General features: G+C 40.6%; 1 protein-coding gene across 1 annotated transcript in view; it reads left to right on the top strand.

Annotated features, from left to right (window-relative positions):
• Positions 1–20,015, top strand: part of LOC115151131 (charged multivesicular body protein 4b) — a 42,546-nt gene extending 22,531 nt beyond the window's left edge. Inside the window, exons 2-5 of the mRNA XM_029695140.1 lie at positions 7,487–7,664; positions 16,023–16,137; positions 16,436–16,568; positions 18,333–20,015. Of these exons, the coding sequence (XP_029551000.1) occupies positions 7,487–7,664; positions 16,023–16,137; positions 16,436–16,568; positions 18,333–18,397 (491 nt within the window). The 3' untranslated portion in view covers positions 18,398–20,015. The remainder of the gene's footprint in view (positions 1–7,486; positions 7,665–16,022; positions 16,138–16,435; positions 16,569–18,332) is intronic.
• The last annotated feature ends 5,189 nt before the right edge of the window (positions 20,016–25,204 follow it).

Raw genomic sequence — 25,204 nt, 5'->3', positions numbered from 1 at the left:
TAGCTAACATAACACTAAACAAGACGTTCCTTTGTAATGTATTTAGTTTCTACAATGCTGCTCGTCGGTAAAAGTTGGCTAGGTTTGGAAAATGGCGTCGCGGAGGACGAAAATAGCTGGCTAGCTAACCTCGATAATTACTCTAAACTACACAATTATCAAACTATGACAAAGACAACTGTGTAGCTAGGTAACACTACACTAATCAAATCGTTCCGTTGTAATGTATTAGTTTCTACAGTGCTGCTAGTCGGTAGAAGTTGGCTAGCTAGCAGTGTTGACTAAGTTTGGAGAACGGCGTCGCGGAGGACGAAAATAGCTGGCTAGCTAACCCCGATAATTACTCTAAAACTACACAATTATCTTAGATACAAAGACAGCAAAGACAACTATGTAGCTACATGTAAAGACTTGATAGAGAAGAGACTTGACTTGGAGCCTCCGGACTTGACTTTGACTTGAGACTAATGACTTGAAATTATCTGGCCCTGTTTTGTAACATTTTGTGGTGAAGAGTCCATGGATTACTCTCTCTGCTCTCTGATAGGACCAGTATAGTGTCAATCAACACAGTTCGGGTGAGCTAGCAAACAGATTGTTGTTTTTTTTGCCTTTTTTGCAGCTATATGATTGGGGGCAGCGCAAAGGTCAAATTGTAGGGTGAGAGGATTGCCATAATAAATAAATATGCAGCTCCAACAATTGTTTGGTAATATTAATTGTTTACTTTGGAAGCTCACCAGCAATGGGGCATCAAGCTAAAAATGACTAGCATAGGCCTACTGGTCCTTTAGCATCTCAGAATTGCTTGAAATATATCATTTCCTTTTGAAGTTTGCATTTGGAATTTGTTGTTAAAATGAATTATTACTGTGGTGAAGACGCACCATAGGCATGTCTCTCCACTTGCACTCTCCAAACTCCCGCCAGTGGAGAGCGCTTTGTTCTCTTGTTGAAATGCTTGCTGTTGCTTTCTTTCACACATTTAAATGCACATGTGGCAAATCTACACTGACTGTACAACACATGTTCGTCCCATGATATAAACTGACCAGGTGAAAGCTATGATCCCTTGTTGATGTCACCTGTTAAATCCAATTCAAACAGTGTAGATGAAGAGGAGGAGACGGGTTAACCTCTCTAGGGTAGGTGGCACCAAATCGTCTCACCTACGTAACAGCCAGTGGAATTCTGTGGCGCGTTATTCAAATACCTTAGAAATGCTATTACTTCAATTTCTCAAACATATGACTATTTTACAGCATTTTAAAGACAAGACTTTCGTTAATCTAACCACACTGTCCGATTTCAAAAAGGCTTTACAACGAAAGCAAAACATTAGATTATGTCAGCATAGTACCCAGCCAGAAATAATCAGACACCCATTTTTCAAGCTAGCATATAATGTCACAAAAACCCAGAAGACAGCTAAATGCAGCACTAACCTTTGATGATCTTCATCAGATGACACACCTAGGACATTATGTTATACAATACATGCATGTTTTGTTCAATCAAGTTCATATTTATATAAAAAAAAACAGCTTTTTACATTAGCATGTGACGTTCAGAACTAGCATACCCCCCGCAAACTTCCGGTGAATTTACTAACAATTTACTAAATTACTCACGATAAACGTTCACAAAAAGCATAACAATTATTTTAAGAATTATAGATACAGAACTCTATGCACTCGATATGTCCGATTTTAAAATAGCTTTTTGGTGAAAGCACATTTTGCAATATTCTAAGTAGATAGCCCGGCATCACAGGGCTAGCTATTTAGACACCCAGCAAGTTTAGCGTTCACAAAACTCCGATTTACTATTAGAAAAGTTTGATTACCTTTGGTGTTCTTCGTCAGAATGCACTCCCAGGACTTCTACTTCAATAACAAATTTTGGTTTGGTCCCAAATAATCCATAGTTATGTTCAAACAGCGGCGTTTTGTTAGTGCGTTCAAGACACTATCCGAATGGTAAATAAGGGTTACGAGCACGGCACATTTCGTGACAAAAAAATTCGAAATATTCCATTACCGTACTTCGAAGCATGTCAACCGCTGTTTAAAATCAATTTTTATGCCATTTTTCTCGTAAAAAAGCGATAATATTCCGACCGGGAATCTGCGTTTAGGTAAATAGACGACAGAAAATAAAGCACGGGATTGACTCGTGCACGCGCCTAAGCCCATTATCCTCTTATCGGCCACTTGCCAAAAGCGCAAATGTGTTTCAGCCTGGGGCTAGAATGACATCATTCAGCTTTTTCCCGGGCTCTGAGAGCCTATGGGAGCCGTAGGAAGTGTCACGTTACAGCAAAGATCCTCAGTCTTCAATAAACAGAGACAAGAAAAACAAGATCTTGTCAGACAGGCCACTTCCTGTTCAGAATCTTCTCAGGTTTTTGCCTGCCATATGAGTTCTGTTATACTCACAGACACCATTCAAACAGTTTTAGAAACTTTAGGGTGTTTTCTATCCAAAACCAATAATTATATGCATATTCTAGTTACTGGGTAGGAGTAGTAACCAGATTAAATCGGGTACGTTTTTTATCCGGCCGTGTAAATACTGCCCCCTAGCCCTAACAGGTTAAAGAAGGATTTCTAAGCCTTGAGACAATTGAGACTCTAAGGGTGAATGGGCAAGACAATATTTAAGTATTTTAGGTTTTGGCAAACGGAAAAACTAACGGACAACTAGTCAAAGCTCAAACCAAGTTTATTTACCCACTGGGTCAAACAGCTGAAAAGACATAGACATGTTCCCATCAGTACAAGTATTTATACCCTCCTATTAGGCTGAGTCTCCTCCTTGCACATCTATACAGCCAATACATCTCTGTTGCAAGGCAGAAACTTAGGTGGTGTGTGTGTGTGTGTAATAGAACTGTTCCTTGTCACTTCATCTGACCTGACCTCGGCCCACATTCCTCACCCCTCCCTAATCCACAGCTCTCCAACCTTATCAGTGACTGAAACCAGACTGTTAGCCTTTGGCCCTCTCCATAGGATCCATGAGATTTAACGATAACATTTTACATGTAAAGTAGTTCAAGTATAGTAACATGAATAAGTATATATTTCAAGCTAGAATCCAACAAGTGCCTTTGAACAGGGTATGGTAGTAGGTGCCAGGCGCACCGGTTTGAGTGTGTGAAGAACTGCAATGCTGCTGGGTTTTTCATGCTCAACTGTTTCCCATGTGTATCAAGACTGGTCCACCTCCCTAAGGACATCCAGCTAACTTGACACAACTGTGGAAAGCATTGGAGTCAACATGGGCCAGTATCCCTATGGAACACAACGAATTGAGGCTGTTCTGTGGGCAAAAGGGGGTGCAACTCAATATTAGTAAGCTGATCCTAATGTTTTGTACACTCAGTGTATATTCCATCTAATCCTACAATAATTGCTAGCGTTTCATCATTCCCTCTCCGTAACCTCGTACCCCTGCACATCTACTCGGTACTGGTACCCCATGTATGTAGCCAAGTTATCATTTCTAATTGTGTATTTATTACTTTTCTTATTACTTTGATTTTTTTTCTCTATACATTGTTGTTAGTCTACACCTGTTTACGAAGCATGTGACAGATAAAAATTGATTTGATTTGACATTTATTGCAACACTTACACCGTACCCCAACCGGCCACACGCCATCGTGCGCAAATTTATTTTGTCCCCACACACCAAACACAATCACGACACACAGGTTAAAATATCAAAATAAACTCTGAACCAATTATATTCAGTTGGGGACAGGTGGTCAAAAAGCATTAAACATGTATGGCAATTTAGCTAGCTATCTTGCAGTTGCTAGCTAATTTGTCCTATTTAGCTAGCTTGCTAAATTGCCATACATGTTTAATGCTATGTGGAAATTTCCTTTTACATTGTAGAATCAGTGTACTGGTTGTAATTGGGTAATTGTATGGTCCTGGCAGGGGCTAAGTGCTTATGTACCTGTTTGACAGATTCAATTTGGTTTCTCAAGGGGACACTGTGCAGTCTTGCCCTCTACCTGTGTCTGTTCAAATAGGACAGGGTAAGCCTAATACAGAGGCTATTTATTTTGAGATATTGCACGTGTATATTTGGTAAATCAACTTTCATCATTGGATTACCAAGACAAGTAAGTAAATCTACACAATGAGCCTTCTGCTGATTTCATGCAGAATGCAGGTCCCTATTTTACAATCACAGAATCAAAATGTGTTGAGTACAAAATAACGAAAAGGGCTGTCTGGTAGCCTCAAAAAAGATTTGTTGTTGAACAAGTCATTGCATGTATAGATTTTTTTTTACTTGACTTGAAAAAACTTGACTCGCCTCCCTCTTAAGAATGCATGATTTACTTGACTCAAGGCTTGACCTGTCCTACTTGGGACTCGAGCCTTGTGACTTGAATAATAGTGACTAGGTCTCACCTCTGCCTAAAGGTATCATGTACTAGGGTTGGGCGATGTTAACCTTTGTCCTATCATGATTATGCTACAATTGGACGCATAATCATGACGAAAGATAATGTTGTTGAAAGCCTGTGCAGAGGCTATGTTGAGGCAAGTCTTCCTTTCTGGTGGAAACGGCTTCAGTATGGAACGGGTGTGTCTATGTAGCGTGCACATAAAGGAAAGTGAGGGAGAGGCATGCCACTCATGCTGCAGTGGGGGAGGTATGACAATTGGCAGAAAAAGTACCCAATTGTCATACATGAGTAAAAGTAAAGATACCTTTAATAGAAAATGACTCAAGTAAAAGTGAAAGTTACCCAGTAAAATACTACTTGAGTAAAAGTATTTGGTTTTACATATACTTAATTATCAAAAGTACAAGTATAAATATTTTCAAATTCCTTAAGCAAATCAGACCGCACCATTTTCTTGTTTTTTAAATTTATGGATAGCCAGGGCACGCTCCAAAACTAAGACATAATTTACAAGCGAAGCATTTGTGTTTAGTGAGTCTGCCAGATCAGAGGTAGTAGAGATGACCAGGGATGTTCTCTTGATCTGTGTGAATTGCACCATTTTCCTGTCCTGCTAAGCATTTAAAAATGTAACTACTACTTCTGGGTGACAGGAAAAATGTATGGAGTAAAAAGTACATCATTTTCATTAGGAATGTAGTAATGTAAAAGTTGTCCAAAATATAAATAGTAAAGTACAGATTACCCCAAAAAACTACTTAAGTAGTACTTTCAACAGGGTCCCGTGTGGCTCAGTTGGTTGAGCATGGTGTTTGCAACGCCAGGGTTGTGGGTTCGATTCCCACGGGGGACCAGTACGGATAAAAAATGTATGAAATGTATGCATTCGCTACTGTAAGTCGCTCTGGATAAGAGCATCTGCTAAATGACTAAAATGTACTTTCAATTATTTTTACTTAAGTAATTTACACCACTGGGATGGGATTGTGTGTGTGTGTGTGTGTGAGAGAGAGAGAGGAGCAGAGTGGACAGGAGAGGGAGAGACGCAGTAGCCAACTAAGCCATGCCAATTTAATGTTTTGTATCATCCCATTTGACAATGCCTGTCCTGACTACATCAAATCCGAATAACCTAGAGAAGCTAGCTGAGCTAACGAAGCTAGCTGAGCTAACTGAATTTTAATCCCATTTTTCATTGAGCTCTCACTTCACTTTCTACACATGGAACAAATTTTGACAGTAGTGCTGCTCTGATTGGCTGACAAAAACAACATGCTACACGTGAAGGCTACCGGTCTTCTGACATCAGAGAGAGAGAAACAATCTACAGTACCAGTCAAAAGTTTGGACAGACCTATTCATTCAAGGATTTTTCTTTATTTTTACTTTTTTCTACATTGTTGAATAATAGCGAAGACATCAAAACTATGAAATAACACATGGAATCATGTAGTAACCAAAAAAGTGTTAAACAAATCAAAATATATTTTAGATTCTTCAGTGTAGCCACCCTTTGCCTTGATAACCACTTTGCACACTCTTGGCATTCTCTCAACCAGCTTCATGAAGTAGTCACCTGGAATGCATTTCAATTAACAGGTGTGCCTTGTTTAAAGTTCATTTGTGGAATTTCTTTCCTTAATGAGTTTGAGCCAATCAGTTGTGTTGTGACAAGGTAGGGGTGGTATACAGAAGATAGCCCTATTTGGTAAAAGACCAAGTCCATATTATGGCAAGAACAGCTCAAATAAGCAAAGAGAAACGACAGTCCGTCATTACTTTAAGAAATGTCAATCAATTTCAAGAACTTTGAGAGTTTCTTCAAGTGCAGTTGCAAAAACCATCAAGCGTTATGATGAAACTGGCTCTCATGAGAAACCAGCCTCAGAAATTTCAGCCCAAATAAATGTTTCACAGAGTTCAAGTAACAGACACATCTCAACATTAACTGTTCAGAGGAGACTACGTGAATCAGGCCTTTATGGTCAAATTGCTGCAAAGAAACCACTACTAAAGGACACCAATAATAAGAGGAAACATGCTTGGGCCAAGGAACACGACCAATGGACATTAGACCGGTGGAAATCTGTCCTTTGGTGGTTCCCACCGTGTATGGAGGAGGAGGTGTGGGTGTGCTTTACTGGTGACAATGTGATTTATTTAGAATTCAAGGCACACTTAACCAGCATGTTTACTACAACGTTCTGCAGCGATACGCCATCCCATCTGGTTTGGGTTTAGTGGGACTCATTTGTTTTTCAACAGGACAATGACCAAAAACAGGCTGTGTAAAGGCTATTTGACCAAGAAGGAGAGTGATGGAGTGCTGTATCAGATGACCTGGCCTCCACAATTGCCTGACCTCAACGCATTTGAGATGGTTTTGGATGAATTGGACCGCAGAGTGAAGAAAAAGCAGCCAACAAGTGCCCAGCATATGTGGGAACTCCTTCAAGACTGTTGGAAAAGCATTCCAGGTGACTACCTCGTGAAGCTGGTTGAGAGAATACCAAGTGTGCAAATCTGTCAAGGCAAAGGGTGGCACTTTGAATAATATCAAATATTAAATATATTTTGATTTTTTTTTAAACATTATTTGTTTACTACATGATTCCATATGTGTTATTTCCTAGTTTTGATGTCTTCACTATTATTGTACAATGTAAAAAATAAAGAAAAACATTTGAATGAGTAGGTGTGTCCAAACTTTTGACTAGTACTGTATATATTGTTGAGTTTAGTCAGCTATTTGAAACATGTCTGAAATGAGTTCTAGGGAGGTTCAAGGTAAGATGTGATCCAGAAATCTACAAGCTACGCAGTTAAAGCATCGTATCACGTCTAAGATACTTCAGATAATGTCTCATCTCAATTAAATACCTATTGTAAGCCTATACAAGGTCTCCCAGTGAATACAGAGTTAAACAAATCAAATGAACAGCGTTATATTTTGTATTTCCTCTTGCAGAGCTATAGGCTTATGCTGCTCTATTAGTATTCCCACCCCACATATCCTCTCACAGTTGTCTCTCCTTCCTCTCCTCTTGTATCTAGCTGCTCTGCAGGCATTAAAACGGAAGAAACGGTACGAGAAGCAGCTGGGCCAGATCGATGGCACGCTGTCCACCATCGAGTTCCAGAGGGAGGCGCTAGAGAACGCCAACACCAACACCGAAGTGCTGAAGAACATGGGCTTTGCTGCCAAGGCCATGAAGGCAGCCCATGAAAACATGTAAGGGCCACCGCCACTTCTGTTTCACAAATGTTCCATGAAAGACACACACACACACCTCCAAGAATGCAACAGAGTGCCTCTGTTGACCCAGGCCCACATTGTTCTACTTCATATTTGTCTAGTAAAAAGCACGAGGTGATGCACCCACAAATGTTTGTAGAGGTGTTGACTAACAGAGAGTAAACTGTATGAAAAGAAAGTCACACACTATATACAGTGCATTTGGAAAGTACTCTGACCCCTTGACCTTTTCCACATTTTGTTACGTTACAGGCCTATTATAAAATTGATTAAATCTACACACTCATCAATCTACACACAATACCTCATAATGACAAGTCAATAAAAAACGGAAATATCAAATCAAACTTTATTTGTCACATGCGCCGAATACAACAAGTGTAGACCTTAGCGTCAAATGCTGACTGACAAGCCCTTAACCAACAGTGCAGTTCAAGAAAGAGTTAAGAAAATATTTACAAAATAAACTAAAGTAAAAAATAAATGAAGTAACACAATCAAATAACAATAACGAGGCTATATACAGGGGGTACCGATACTGAGTCAATGTGTGGGGGTACAGGTTAGTCAAGGTAATTTGTACATGTAGGTAGGGATGAAGTGACTATGCATAGATAAATAACAGCGAGTAGCAGCAGGGGGGGGGGGTGTCAATGTAAATAGTCCGATGGCCATTTGATTAATTGTTCAGCCATCGTATGGCTTGGGGGTAGAAGCTATTTAAGGAGCCTTTTGGTCCTAGACTCGGTGCTCCGGTACCGCTGGCCGTGCGGTAGCAAAGAGAACAGTCTATGACTTGGATGACTGGAGTCTTTTGACAATGTTTTTGGGCCTTCCTCTGACACTGCCTATTATATAGGTCCTGGATGGCAGGAAGCTTGGCCCCAATAATGTACTGGGCCGTACGCACTACCCTCTGTAGTGTCTTACAGTTAGATGCCGAGCAGTTGCCATACTAGGCGGTGATGCAACCGGTCAGGATGCTCTCGATGGTGCAGCTCTAGAACTTTGAGGATCTGGGGACCCATGCCAAATCTTTTCAGGTGTTGTCGTGCCCTCTTAACAACTGTCTTGGTGTGTTTGGACCATGATAGTTTGTTGGTGATGTGGACATCAAGGAACTTGAAGCTCTCGCCCACTACAGCCCCGTCGATGTTAACCTCTCTAGGGTATGTGGGACGAAATCGTCCCACCTACTCAACAGCCAGTGGAATCCCGTGGCGCGATATTCAAATACCTTAGAAATGCTATTACTTCAATTTCTCAAACATATGACTATTTTACACCATTTTAAAGACAAGACTCTCGTTAATCTAACCACACTGTCCGATTTCAAAAAGGCTTTACAGCGAAAGCAAAACATTAGATTATGTCAGCAGAGTACCCAGCCAGAAATAATCAGACACCCATTTTTCAAGCTAGCATATAATGTCACATAAACCAAAACCACAGCTAAATGCAGCACTAACCTTTGATGATCTTCATCAGATGACACTCCTAGGACATTATGTTATACAATACATGCATGTTTTGTTCAATCAAGTTCATATTTATATAAAAAAAAACAGCTTTTTACATTAGCATGTGATGTTCAGAACTAGCATACCCACCGCAAACTTCCGGTGAATTTACTACATTACTCATGATAAACGTTCACAAAATACATAACAATTATTTTAAGAATTATAGATACAGAACTCCTTTATGCAATCGCGGTGTCCGATTTTAAAATAGCTTTTCGGCGAAAGCACATTTTGCAATATTCTGAGTAGATAGCTCGGCCATCACAGGCTAGCTAATTTGACACCCACCAAGTTTGGTGCTCACTAAACTCAGATTTACTATTAGAAAAATTGGATTACCTTTGCTGTTCTTCGTCAGAATGACCTCCCAGGACTTCTACTTCAACAACAAGTGCTGTTTTGGTTCCAAATAATCCATAGTTATATTGAAATGGCTCTGTTTTGTTCGTGCATTCAGGTCACAATCCGAAGGGTGACGCGCGAGCGCATTTCGTGACAAATTTCAAAATATTCCATTACCGTACTTCGAAGCATTCAAACGCTGTTTAAAATCAATTTTTATGCTATTTTTCTCGTAAAATAGCGATAATATTCCAACCGGGCGACGTTGTATTCATTCAAAGGCTGAAAGAAAAAAATGAAGAATCCTCATCTCCAGTGTCACTGTTCCCAGGCTGACCAGCAACAAAATCTCCTGCTGTTCTTCGCCCAGAGACTGCAGACACCTCATTCCACTTTCTGGCGCCTTCTGAGAGCCAATGGAAGCCTTAGAAAATGTCACGTTACAGCACAGATGCTGTATTTTCGATAGAGATGCAACAGAAGGAAAACAAATTGTCAGACAGGGCGCTTCCTGTATTGAATCTTCTCGGGTTTTGGCCTGCCATATGAGTTCTGTTATACTCACAGACACCATTCAAACAGTTTTAGAAAGTTTAGAGTGTTTTCTATCCAAATATACTAATTATATGCATGTTCTAGTTTCTGGGCAGGAGTAGTAACCAGATTCAATTGGGTACGTTTTTTTATCCAGCCGTGAAAATACTGCCCCCAATCCCAAACAGGTTTTAAGAATTATGGAGAACTCTGTGTTCTTCGGGACCGTCAATGCTGCAGAAATGTTTTGGTACCCTTCCCCAGATCAGTGTCTCGACACAATCCTGTCTCTGAGCTCTACGGCCAATTCCTTTGACATCATGGCTTGGTTTTTGGTCTGACATGCACTGTGAACTGTGGGACCTTATATAGACAGGTGTCATGACCCGCCTCACATTTCCTGGTCTAATCTTGGCAATGCTTTTTATGCACCCTCGTCAAAAGGGGATTGTTTCGTCAGTCTGACATGCTCTCTGAGATGGATTCTCTTATCTCCCCTAAAATCACATTCCTATCTTAACAAAAATACTTTAATCATTTTTCATATTAAATGCACAACGTATTGGATGGAAACATGACAGATAAAGGGGATATACATTCCAAGTTACAGTATTTTGTCCCTACAATTTTTTATGACATCACAAAATGAAAACCCATATGAGTTTTCTATAGTTCCCCATGGACCATTCCCCACATTATGTTAGAAATATTGTTCCATTATCCACGTTTGACCGTGTTAGAGTTGAAAAGGGAAAACTGTCTGTGAAACATAGTCATTCCTTTTGTTGATACTTAAGGGGGAGAAAGCGCCTTCTACTTAAATTTACGACCGGGTGTGGAGGTGTCAAAACCCCCACACCAGTTCCCTCCTCCCCTCTGCGGGTGAGAGAAGGTCTGGTTATTGTCAGCCATTGCCAAGCTGATCTGATCCATTGTCCAATCAATTGAATTTTCCACAGCTGGACTCCAATCAAGTTGTAGAAACATCTCAAGGATGGTCAATGGAAACAGGATGCACCTGTTAAGTTAAAGCTACATTTCGAGTATCATAGCAAAGGGTCTGATTACTTATGGAAATAAGGTATTTCAGTTTTTTATTTTTAATAAATGTGCAAAAAAACTGTTTTCACTTTGTTGTTATAGGGTATTGTGTTTAGATTGATGGGGGGGAAATTATTTAATACATTTTAGAGTAAGGCTGTAAATGAACAAAATGGGGGAAAAGTCACTGGGTCTCAACTGGTCTGAATGCTTTCCAAATGCACTGCATCAGGGATTCTTGAATGTCAGGACAATTCACATTTAGGGGAATTGTATGAGGGGAAAGCTTAGCTTTTGGAATTTTCTAAATATTTTCAATATTATTCATTTCCATGTTTTTATTTTTTATTTATTTCACCTTTATTTAACCAGGTAGGCAAGTTGAGAACAAGTTCTCATTTACAATTGCGACCTGGCCAAGATAAAGCAAAGCAGTTCGACAACATACAAAAACACAGGGTTGCACATGGAGTAAAAACAACATGCAATCAATGATACAATAGAAAAAAATAAGACTATATACAATGGGAGCAAATGATGTGAGATAAGGGAGGTAAAGGCAAAAAAGGCCATGGTGGCAGAGTAAATAAAGTATAGCAAGTAAAACACTGGAATGGTATATTTGTTATTTGAAGAAAGTTAAAATATAAATAATATGGTGCAAATGAGCAAAATAAAATAAATAAATAAATAAAGTAGGGGAAGCGGTAGTAGTTTGGGCTAAATTATAGATGGGCTATGTACAAGTGCAGTGATCTGGGAGCTGCTCTGATAGCTGGTGCTTAAAGCTAGTGAGGGAGATAAGTGTTTCCAGTTTCAGAGATTTTTGTAGTTCGTTCCAGTCATTGGCAGCAGAGAACTGGAAGGAGAGACGACCAAAGGAGGAGTTGGCTTTAGGGGTGACCAGAGAGATATACCTGCTGGAGCGCCTGCTACAGGTGGGTGCTGCTATGGTGACCACTGAGCGGAGATAAGGGGGGACTTTACCTAGCAGGGTCTTGTAGATGACCTGGAGCCAATGTATTTGGCGACGATTATGAAGCGAAGGCCAGCCAACGAGAGCGTACAGAGTGAGTGCATCCAGCTTGTTGAGTAGGGTATTGGAGGCTATTTTGTAAATGACATCGCCGAAGTCGAGGATTGGTAGGATGGTCAGTTTTACGAGGGTAAGTTTGGCAGCATGAGTGAAGGATGCTTTGTTGCAAAATAGGAAGCCAATTCTAGATTTAACTTTGGATTGGAGATGATTGATGTGAGTCTGGAAGGAGAGTTTACAGTCTAACCAGACACCTAGGTATTTGTAGTTGTCCACAAATTCTAAGTCAGAACCGTCCAGAGAAGTGATGCTGGACAGGCGGGCAGGTGCAGGCAGCGATCGGTTGAAGAGCATGCATTTAGTCTTACTTGTATTTAGGAGCAGTTGGAGACCACGGAAGGAGAGTTGTATGGCATTGAAGCTCGTCTGGAGGGTTGTTAACACAGTGTCCAAAGAAGGGCCAGAAGTATACAGAATGGTGTCGTCTGCGTAGAGGTGGATCAGAGATTCACCAGCAGCAAGAGCGACATCATTGATGTATACAGAGAAAAGAGTTGGCCCAAGACTTGAACCCTGTGGTACCCCCATAGAGACTGTCAGAGGTCCGGACAGCAGGCCCTCCGATTTGACACACTGAACTCTATCAGAGAAGTAGTTGGTGAACCAGGCGACGCAATCGTTTGAGAAACCAAGGCTACTGAGTCTGCCGATGAGGATGTGGTGATTAACAGAGTCAAAAGCTTTGGCCAGGTCAATGAATACGGCAGCACAGTATTGTTTCTTATCGATGGCGGTTACAATGTTGTTTAGGACCTTGAGCGTGGCTGAGGTGCACCCATGACCAGCTCTGAAACCAGATTGCATAGCGGAGAGGGTGCGGTGGGATTCGAAATGGTCGGTAATCTGTTTGTTGACTTGGCTTTCAAAGACCTTAGAAAGGCAGGGTAGGATGGATATAGGTCTGTAGCAATTTGGGTCAAGAGTGTCACCTCCTTTGAAGAGGGGGATGACAGCAGCTGCTTTCTAATCTATGGGAATCTCAGACGACACGAGAGGTTGAACAGGCTAGTAATAGGGGTTGCAATAATTTCGGCAGATAATCTTAGAAAGAAAGGGTCCAGATTGTCAAGCCCAGCTGATTTGTAGGGGTCCAGATTTTGCAGCTCTTTCAGAACATCAGCTGAATGGATTTGGGAGAAGGAGAAATGGGGGAGGATTGGGCGAGTAGCTCTGGGGGGTGCAGTGCTGTTGAATGCAGTAGGGGTAGTTAGGTGGAAAGCATGGCCAGCCGTAGAAAAATGCTTATTGAAATTCTCAATTATAGTGGGCTTATTGGTGGTGACAGAGTTTCCTATCCTCAGTGCAGTGGGCAGCTGGGAGGAGGTGTTCTTATTCTCCATGGACTTTACAATGTCCCAGAACTTTTTAGAGTTTGAGTTGCAGGAAGCAAATTTCTGTTTGAAAAAGCTAGCCTTGGCGTTTCTAACTGCCTGTGTGTATTGGTTTCTAACTTCCCTGAAAAGTTGCATATCGCGGGGGCAGTTCGATGCTAATGCAGAACGCCACAGGATAGTTTTGTGTTGGTTAAGGGCAGTCAGGTCTGGGGAGAACCAAGGGCTATATCTGTTCCTGGTTCTAAATTTCTTGAAAGGGGCATGCTTATTTAAGATGGTGAGGAAGGCATTTAAAAAAAATAACCAGGCATCCTCTACTGACGGGATGAGGTCAATATCCTTCCAGGATACCAGGGCCAGGTCAATTAGAAAGGCTTGCTCGTTGAAATGTTTCAGGGAGCGTTTGACAGTGATGAGTGGAGGTCGTTTGACCGCTGACCCATTACGGGTGCAGGCAATGAGGCAGTGATCGCTGAGATCTTGGTTGAAAACAGCAGAAGTGTATTTAGAGGGCACGTTGGTTTGGATGATATCTATGAGGGTGCCAGTGTTTGTGGCTTTGTACCTGGTGGGTTCATTAATAATTTGTGTGAGATTGAGGGCATCAAGCTTGGATTGTAGGATGGCTGGGGTGTTAAGCATGTCCCAGTTTAGGTCACCTAGTAGCACGAGCTCTGAAGATAGATGGGGGGCAATCCGTTCACATATGGTGTCCAGAGCACAGCTGGGGGCAGAGGGTGGTCTATAGCAGGCGGCAACGGTGAGAGACTTGTTTTTAGAGAGGTGGATTTTTAAAAGTAGAAGTTCAAATTGTTTGGGTACAGACCTGGATAGCCTGCAGAGTTCTGTCCTGCTATCTCTGCAGTAGATTGCAACACTGCCCCCTTTGGTCGTTCTATCTTGTCTGAAAACGTTGTAGTTAGGGATGAAGATTTCAGATGTCAGCTGTATGCCTGGAATTGCCCTTGTCTGGAGCAAAGGATTCCAATTTCAACCCCCCCCCACACACATTTTTATTTATTTTTATAAATAAATAATGAATATTAACCAAAATAAATCTTATGTAGTTTCTTGCAAAATTCCTCTCTGACTTAAAATAATATTCCTCTGAAAAATGTCCAGAGATTTGGTCAATTCTAAATCCTAAATTAATCACAAATGAACAGGGTCAGTTACACCATAAGAACCCCTTTTTCATGTCCTCATTACATGTAGTGCAACAAAACCAAACAATATTGAAATCACTATGGTTCTCTCATTTTTTTTGGCACTTAGAAAATTAGAAAAATTTAGCCTGTGCTTAGCTGTATTCTGTTTTTTACCCTAAAAATCTCCATAGTCCTTGCTGATGACAAGCATAACATTTGGAGAGTGGTACTCAGTGATGTGTTGTTTTGGATTTACCTCAAACATATCGCTTTGCATTCAGGACAATAGGTGAATTTCTTTCCAACATTCTTTGCCGCAGTTTTACTTAAGTGCCTTGTTGCAAACAGGATGCATGTTTTCGAATATTTGTGTTCTGTACAGGCTTCCTACTTTTCACTCTGTTATTTAGGTTAGTATTGTGGAGTAACTACAATGTTGTTGTTTTCTCATATCACAACACTTACACACTGTTTTAAAATCACCATTGATCTCATGGTCAAGTCCCTGAGCATGTTCCTTCCTCTCCTGCAACTGAGTTAGGAAGGACACCTGTATATTTGTAGTGACTGGGTGTATTGATACACCATCCAAAGCCTAATTAGTAACTTCACCATGCTCAAAGGGATATTCAATGTCTGCTTTTTGAATTTTTACCAATCGATGCCCTTCTTTGCGAGGCATTGAAAATCCTCTCTGGTCTTTGGTTGAATCTGTGCTTGAAATTCAATAATTGATTGAGGGTTTACAGATAATTGTATGTGTGGGGTAGTCATTCAAAAAACCCTATTATTGAGTCCATGCAACTTATGTGGTTTGTTAAGCACATTTTTACTCCTGAACTTATTTAGACATTTCAGCTTTTCATTTATATTGATTCTGAAAAATGTCAAACAAAATTTCACTGACATTATGGGGTGTTGTGTGTAGATCTGTGACAAACAATCTCAATTTAATCATTTTCAAATTCAGGCTGTAACACAAAATGTTGTAAAAATAAAGCGGTGTGAATACTTTCTGGATGCACTGTAGAGCATGCAACTTTCTTTTAATACTTCACATTTGTGACAGGCACTTTGCATTATAAAAATGTAATAAAACACCAATTTCTGCTGTGAGGTTGATTTTCATTTACCATATCTCTATCCTAAATCTTGTAAATGTTTGGGAATTTCATCATTGCAGCTCATGGTGTAGTAATGTCCATAAATGGCTGGTGCTAGAAAATCTTTCAGAATGCCACTATTTTTCTTTCCTGAATTTGCTATGAATGATGTCCATTGCAAATGAAATGGTATTTTGTTATTTTTGCCCACAGGGACATAGACAAAGTGGACGACTTAATGCAGGACATCACAGAGCAGCAGGAGCTGGCACAAGAAATCTCTGACGCTATTTCTAAACCCGTAGGGTTCGGAGAGGAATTTGATGAAGTAAGCTAAAGCTAAGAAGCTGAGTGCGCATGTCTCAATTTTTCCGTACCGAAGGGTTAGTGCAATTCGGTATCATTGGTACATCCCTCCCCTGAACCCTAACTTCAACCCTTAACCTTAACCATTTTAAATGTCAACTTCAATGGGGTAGGGACGTCCCAAAGATCACGGATAGCAAGAACTCATACCGAATCAGACTGCAGTCATCTACTATCGTTGTTGTTATTAAATGTATCCTTATCTTCTTTGGATATATAGACTTGTCTAGCCCTTAATGATGTTTTATTTGTTTGTTTAGGATGATCTCTTGGCAGAATTGGAAGAACTGGAACAAGAGGAACTAGACAAAAACCTGCTAGAAATCGCAAGCACAGAGAATGTACCGCTGCCAAATGTACCCTCAAATGTACCCTCTGCTGCAAGACCAGCAGGTAATGGATATTTTGGCTTAGCCACTCAAGCTTAGCCTCCTTTAACCTGTCTGGGGTATGTGGGACGATTTCGTCCCACCTACGTAACAGCTACTGAAATTCCAGTGGCGCGATTTTTGAATCGTTAGAAATACTATTACTTCAATTTCTCAAACATATGACTATTTTACAGCTATTTAAAGACAAGAATCTCGTTAATCTAACCCCACTGTCCGATTTCAAAAAGGCTTTACAACGAAAGCAAAACATTAGATTATGTCAGCAGAGTGCCCAGCCAGAAAAAATCAGACAGCCATTTTTCAAGCTAGCATATCATGTCACATAAACCCAAACCACAGCTAAATGCAGCACTAACCTTTGATGATCTTCATCAGATGACACACCTAGGACATTGTGTTATACAATACATGCATGTCTGTTCAATCAAGTTCATATTTATATCAAAAAACAGCTTTTTGCATTAGCATGTGACGTTCAGAAAACGCATAACCCCCGGCAAACTTCCGTTGAATTTACTAACAGTTTGCTAAATTACTCACGATAAACGTTCACAAAAAGCATAACAATTATTTTAAGAATTATAGATACATTACTCCTCTATGCACTCGATATGTCCGATTTTAAAATAGCTTTTCGGATGAAGCACATTTTGCAATAATCTAAGTACATAGCCCGGCATTACAGGGCTAGCTATTTAGATACCCACCCAGGTCAGCATCCACCAAAATCACATTTCCTATAAGAAAAATGTTCTTACCTTGCTTGTTCTTCATCAGAATACACTGCCAGGACTTCTACTTCAATAACAAATGTAGGTTTGGTCCCAAATAATCCATCGTTATATCCAAACAGCGACGTTTTGTTCGTGAGTTCTAGAATGCTTCTTCCCGGTCTCGCGCATGGCGCATTGGCGTGTCAAAAATGTCTAAATATTCCATTACCGTACTTCGAAGCATGTCAACCGCTGTTTAAAACCAATTTTTATGCCATTTATGTCGTAGAGAAGTGATAATATTCCGACCGGGAGTATGCATTGAGCCTAAACAGCCGAATAAAATTTCTCCTCAGAAGCGACTCATGCACGCGCATCATTCAAAGGTCCTCTGAGCATCCACTTACAAAAGGCGATAATCTGTTTCAACCTGAGGCTCCCTCGTAAACCTTCAGTTATTTCGCGGGCTCTGAGAGCCTATTGGAGCCCTGGGAATTGTCACGTTACAGCTAAGATCCTTACTTTTCAATAAAAAGATGCAAGACGCACGACTCCTTGTCAGACAGGGTACTTCCTGCTTGAAACCTTGTCAGGTTTTTGCCTGCCATAGGAGTTCTGTTATACTCACAGACACCATTCAAACAGTTTTAGAAAATTCAGAGTGTTTTCTATCCAAACCTGAACAATAATATGCATATTCTAGCTTCTGAGTTGGTGTAGGAGGCAGTTAAAAATGGGAACATATTTTTTCCAAAATTCTCAATACTGCCCCCTACCCCAAACAGGTTAAAGCTAGCTAATATCCCTTAAGATCACTGCCAGGAATTTAATGTACCATTGCAATGCCTTTGTTTATAAAATACTGTCTGGAGATGGGGAGGGAGGGAGAGAGAAAATGTACACAATAATAATTTGGTGCGATACCCAACATGAAACACTTTAAAATCAATGTAATTGTCAGACATTGTAGCATATGCTACCTCAGTCTTTATTTATAGGCAGATTGAAAAATCTTACTTACTTTATTAAATGAATGTGGTTAATTCTTACAGTACAGAAGAAGCAAGAGGAAGACGAGGAAGACATGAAGGATTTGGAAGCATGGGCCGCCAACTAGCCACTGCTGTTACTCCATAGCTGCTATAGGTGGAAAAGAAAGACTATGGTTTAGTGTGATGTGTTTTCGTATTTGGGGAAGGAATAGAATAAACAGAGACTTAAAAAAAAAAAAAGACTAAACATCAACTTGACAACCTTTCGCTTAATGCCAAGCTCAGTCTCCTATAGAGGGGCAATGGCATGTTGTACCTTTCACCACCAAAAGCCCCAAATCTCTGGAGCAACCAAACAGAAAAGGCTAATTAAAAATGTGTGTTTTTCTGTGCGTCCCTCACCTCGTTCTCTTCTGTAAAGCATTGTTGCATTTCCTCCTCTTAGCCCACAGAATATATTTTGAAGAGAAAGTATAAAAATGACTCCTCAAAACCTCCATGTAGAATTTCTAATACCTCATACCGTTAATGTGTAGTGCAACAAGATATTACAATATCCTGTATTCATTTTTGTTGTTTATGCACAATATCAGTGTCATGTGTTCAAATGGCAATCAGCTGTTCTTGAATCTGTTTGTAAAAATATACATTTAAAATATACCTATTTTACATTATATTTATTAATATCAATTTCCAGCGTGGAGAATTTGATTCCCATTTGCAGGGCTGTTGGGTTTAAATGAGCTTTTGACTGGATTTATTTAACTATATCCTTCCAGATACTCTGGCTTTCAAACAGGCAGATATCTATGAGGAAAACTCCACATGGTGTCCTTGAAGTTCTTCTCTGGGTAATGGTTCACACGTTTATGTATCTTTGAAGTGAATGAATCTAACCGAACCTACAACTAGTTACATTTTGCAAACACAATGACATTTCTCTTGAAATATGTTTGTACTATATCTGTTCTGGTTTGTGCAACTGAAGTGACTGTGTGAGTGACAGTATGCGTACCTCTGAGTGTGTTTGTTCACTTTCATCTTTAAGAGACATTAACACTAGAGGAGGTTTTAAAAAAAATATATATTAGGGTTTGGGCTTTTCAGAGTTATGTAATTTTTTTGTTTTATGATATGCTGTTGTGTGTAGGAAGAGATAATTGATTGTATTTAAACTCCAGGCAGTCAAATAAACCTAACATCATGGCTTTTCTGAGTTTGTGAACTTACCCCACTATTTTATAGTTCACCGTGGTGCTTCAGATGTTTTCAAATTTTACATTTTTCTCCCAAATCAATTTTTTCTGTCTAAATTTAACTAATGTTTTATGACCGCATTTTGTTATGTCTGACATGCTCTGTGTATTTGTATAAGGGGCTGTTTTTTGCAGTCTGGTTCCTTTTTTTGTTTGGTCTGTCTTCCTACCCTGCCTATCACAACTTGCCCTTGTTCTAATGGTATGCCTAAATTAAACCTTTTGACAAATTACGTGCTTTTTTTGTTAATTAAAAAAAAAAATACTAAGAATATCTGTGCATTCCTTTATCAAGTACTGTTGGTCAGAGTTATGGCAAGAGCTTGTGATGAGATCTATACTATTGAGAGGGCCAAGGTTCATGTAATAGTAAGTGTTAGGTCAAGGGTTATGGTTGTGCAAGGGCTATTCTTAGGCCACAGTCATCTGCTGACAAAGTCTGAGATTATGTAGCATGTATAAAAAAATAAATGGAAAAAATGGAAAAGATTTAATACAATTTTTGTTTGGAATGGCATGGAACTACAGTAGTACTGATGTTTTATTACCTTAACCTTATTTTCCCAAAATATAAAGAATTAGTTCAGTCTTCCAATGAGCTTGTGCACAGCCCTGTCAATATCTTTGTTTGCATACCACTGTGTTGCTTGTGAAAAAAGCTCTGAGGCAGTGTCAGCTTTATAAGCTCCATTACTGTAATATACCTCAAGGTATCATTTTGGGTAGCACTTCCTTTGAAAGTTGCATACATAAAGCAGACATAAACCTCCATGAGTGTCATGTTGTGATAAGTGATATTCATAAGGCCCTTAAATAAAGCATCCATGTCATTAGTTCTGTAGTTGCCATGGTGCACTAGTAGCAGCCTAAGCAGAGCACTCCTGTAAATATGTTCATATATAATTATTTTAGATGAAGTGTTTCATAATTTTTTTTAATCAGCTGTTTTGTTTCTGATGACATTAAGTTTTACTGGATATTTCTGGTGGTTTTGACAGATTTGCTGATGGACTGGCAGATCAACTATTTTTGGCTTGGCTGGCTAGCTAGCTAGCTAGCTGGCTAATTGTTTTTGTTTGAATGATGCGTCTGGACACTACCAGCTTTTTTGTTACACCTGGCTGCTGGTTCCTGATCTTTTGAAAACATCAATTGAAGAGTCACCTGAAGCTTGAGAGGAATGGGAGATGCAGTAAAGGAATGCAGTTCTGAGGCAGAATGCCAGCATGAATTCATGGACTAGACATAACATAGTAAATGTAAATACGGGACCCTCAAATTACTATGATACACTAGATGACCAAAAGAAAGTGGACACTTGCTCGTTAAACATCTAATTCCAAAATCATGGGCATTAATATGGAGTTGATCCCATCTTTACTGCTATAACAGCCCCACTCTTCTGGGAAGGCTTTCTACGAGATGTTGGTACTTTGCTGCGGGGACTTGCTTCCATCAGCAACAAGTGCATTAGTGAGGTTGGCCAATTCGGCCTGGTTTGCAGTCGGCGTTCCAATTCATCCCACAGGTGTTCAATGGGGTTGAGGTCAGGGCTCTGTGCAGGCCAGTGAAGTTCTTCCACACCGATCTCGACAAACTTTCTGTTTGGACCTCGCTTTGTGCACAGGGCCATTGTCATGCTGAAACATGAAAGGGTCTTCCCCAAACTCTTGCCACAAAGTTGGAAGCACAGAATCATCTAAAATGTAATTGTACGCTGTAGCGTTAAGATTACCCTTCACTGGAACTAAGGGGCCTAGCCCGAACCATGAAAAACAGCCCCAGACCATTATTCCTCTTCCACCAAACTTTACAGTTGGCACTATGCATTGGGGCAGGTAGCATTCTTCTGGCAACCTCCAAACCAAGATTCGTCCATTGGACTGCCAGATGCATCACTCCAGAGAACGTATTTCCACTGCTCCTGAGTCCAATGGCGGCACGCTTTACACCTCTCCAGCCGACGCTTGGCATTGTGCATGGTGATCTTTAGGTTTGTGTGTGGCTGTTCGACCATGGAAACCCATTTCATGAAGCTCCCGACGAACAGTTCTTGTGCTGCCGTTGCTTCCAGAGGCAGTTTGGAACTCGGTACTGAGTGTTGCAACCGAGGACAGACAATTTTTACGCACTTCAGCACTCGGCGGTTCCGTTCAGTGAGCTTGTGAGGCCTATCACTTCGCAGCTGAGTGGTATTGCTCCTAGACGTTTCCACTTCACAATAACAGCAGGGCAGAAATATGATGAACTGACTTGTTGGAAAGGTGGCATCCTATGACGGTGCCACGTTGAAAGTCACTGAGCTCTTCAGTATGGGCCATTCTACTGCCAATGTTTGTCTATGAAGTTTGCATGGCTGCTCGATTTTATATACCTGTCAGCAACAGTGTGTGTGAAATAGTGTGGTTGAAATAGCCAAATCCACTAATTTGAAGGGGTGTCCTCATACAGTGGATTCGGAAAGTATTCAGACACCTTGACTTTTTCCACATTTTGTTACGTTACAACTTTATTCTAAAATGGATTTTAAAAAAATTCTAAATCATCAATCTACCTACACACAATACCCCATAATGACAAAGCAAAAACAAGTTTGTATACATTTTTGCAAACTTGTTAAATATAAAACTGAAATATCACATTTACAATATTCAGAACATTTACTTAGTACTTTGTTGAAGCACCTTTGGCAGCGACTACATCCTCCAGTCTTCTTGGGTATGATGCTACAAGCTTGGCACACCTGTATTTGGGGAGTTTCTCCTATTATTCTCTGCAGATCCTATATGACAAAACACACATCATGACAAGAGAGACAACACAACACCGAAGACGACAACATAGCAAAGCAGCAACACATGACAACACAGCATGGTAGCAACAAAACATGGTACAAACATTATTGGGCACAGACAACAGCACAAAGGGCAAGAAGTTAGAGACAACAATACATCACGCAAAGCTCCCACAACTGTCAGTAAGAGTGTCCATGATTGAGTCTTTGAATGAAGAGATGGAGATAAAACTGTCCAGTTTGAGTGTTTTTTGCAGCCCAGTCGCTAGCCGAGGATCGACCCGGGATGTGTGTGCTTTGGGGACCTTTAACAGAATGTGACTGGCAGAACGGGTGTTGTATGTGAAAGATGAGAGCTGCAGTAGATATCTCAGATAGGGGGGAGTTAGGCCGAAGATGGTTTTATAAATAAGCATCAACCAGTGGGTCTTGTGACAGGAAGGTGAACGTTTTCCCCAGTCTGAGGTCCTGAGCGCTCTGGAGCAGGTTTTCATCAAGGATCTCTCTGTATTTTGCTCCATTCATCTTTCCCTCGATCCTGACTAGTCTCCCATTCCCTGCCACTGAAAAACATCCCCACAACATGATGCTGCCACTAGCAAGCTTCACTGTAGGGATGGTACCAGGTTTCCTCCAGACGTGACGATCGGCATTCAGGCTAAAGAGTTCAATCTCAGTTTCATCAGACCAGAGGATCTTGTTTCTCATGGTGGTCTGAGTCCTTTAGGTGCCTTTTGGCAAACTCCAAGCGGGCTGTCATGTGCCTTTTACTGAGGAGTGGCTTCCATCTGGCAACTCTACCATAAAGGCCTGATTGGTGGAGTGCTGCAGAGATGGTTGTCCTTCTGGAAGGTTCAAGTTGTAGAAACATCTCTAAAAACCTGTTTTTGCTTTGTCATTATTGGGTATTGTGTGTAGATTGATGAGGATCTTTTATTTTTTTAATACATTAGAATAAGGCTGTAACGTAACAAAAGGTGGAAAAAGTCAAGGGGTCTGAATACTTTTCAAATGTACTGTATATAAACCCTGGATTACTGATACTATGTATGTGCCATTGAGAGGCTTTGAAGCCGCCGGTCAGACATATTCGCACTCCCAAGTAGGAATTTCAATTAAATGTTGAAAAAAGGACAAAATTACATGTATTGAAGTAAATATATATATTTTTATTTATTTAGGTCACATATAGCCACGTACCGCAACTAGCCATTTAAATGACCATTTATATAAAAAATCTGGACTTTTACTTTTAATGTTACAGATGTTTAACATTAAAAGTTTAATATTAATGGTAATTTAAATGGCTAGTTGAGGGACAAAGCTAGATCACATAAAATTATTTAATAGTATGCATAAAGGTGTCTGTTGTTTCAATATGCTTTGTGTAATAGTCATGACAGACAAAGATATATAGTTAAGCAAACTTTACTTGGCATGTTGTCAACCAGCACATTTAGTAACGTAAGTAACAACTGGTTTCCGTTTCCTGTGTAACATCAATATTGCTACATGTTCTTTTTTTTTTTCTTTTTTTTTACAACAAAGGCAGACTCCACCTAACTTTGGCTTGTAGTCCACGTCTGCAATAAACTGGAATGTGAACTGAATGTTTGTTTACTGTCTCTGACTGTCCATTAATTATTATTATTTTTACCTTCACACAGTCTTTCAGGTGTATAGGTCTTCAGCTGGCCCAACCAGACCTTGTGTGTGGAGTGTTGATTACATCAGGAGGTGCTTGACATGAGATGTTTGGATCTTCTTGTTGAGGTGCAGCGTTCACTTCTCGGTTGTGTTCAGCACGCTGCTGGGCGTCAGCTGGTGCTCTGTTTACTGGTTCTGTGCCAGGCTCCTCAACAGTGGGGAACTGCCCCTCTATTTCTCTGCTCTTCCTCAGGTGTTGCCTGTTCCTCCTGAAGAATTGTCCCTGTTCTGTCTTCACCTTGTAGGACCTTTGCTCCACAGGTCAGACTACTGTGGCCCTCTGCCACCACTGTTTCTGTCCTGTGAGTGGCTGAACTCTCACCCTGTCATCTCATTGCAGCTCTGTGAGATCCTTAGCAGAGGTGTCGTAGTACTTTGCCTGTTTCTGTTGTCTTTCTTTGAACTTCTCCAGCTGACAGTTTGCCATCCCCGGTCTCAGAAGATTTTCACTCATTATAAGTAGTCTTTGTACGTCTTCCCATGAGCACCATTGCAGGGCTGCTGTTTTGTGTGTAAAGTCCCAAGCCTTACTGAAACTTCGGAACTCATCTGAAGACTACTGGGGACCATTGTCTGAGTAAAGGATGTCAGGTATCCCATAGCGTGCAAAGTGTGTCTTCAGTTTTCGAATGACCGTTTTCGACTGTGCGTTCTCCAAATGGTCCACTTCCCAGAAGTTGGAGAGATAATCAACTGGGACCATGTGTAGTCTCTGTCGTTGAACTGGAACACGTCGGTCCCTATTTTTTCCCAGGGAAGCTTTGGTGCTTCGTGTGGCCTCAACGTTTCTTTCTGCTGCTTCATACCCCATGCAGTGCAGGTGCTAGACACACTCGCAAGCTCTTCTCAGACATCCCTCTGTTCCTATGGCTACTTCCAAGGGTACATGTCCTTTCACTTCAGGCCACCCCTGCAGGATCCCATTTTTCAGTGTCTGGAGCTCCCGGTCCAGCTCTGGATGTGCTTTAGTCTCTCGCTTGACACAGGGAGGTAGTGTATCATATTGATTGATTCCACTTCGACCTCCACAGGGCCTCTGTTTTCTTGTTTTGTGAGATACGCCCTGCTCAGGATGTCGGCCAGCACCGATGCATTTCTAGGAACTCATCGGAGACAGACCTCATAGTTTTGGAGTCTCATGAAAATGCGTTGTAGTCTTTTTGGTGCGCTGAGGA

This window comes from Salmo trutta, chromosome 16, assembly GCF_901001165.1.
Source record: "Salmo trutta chromosome 16, fSalTru1.1, whole genome shotgun sequence".
Lineage (NCBI taxonomy): Eukaryota > Metazoa > Chordata > Actinopteri > Salmoniformes > Salmonidae > Salmo > Salmo trutta.
Note: the sequence above shows the minus strand (reverse complement) of the source record. Positions and strands in the feature narration are given on the sequence as shown.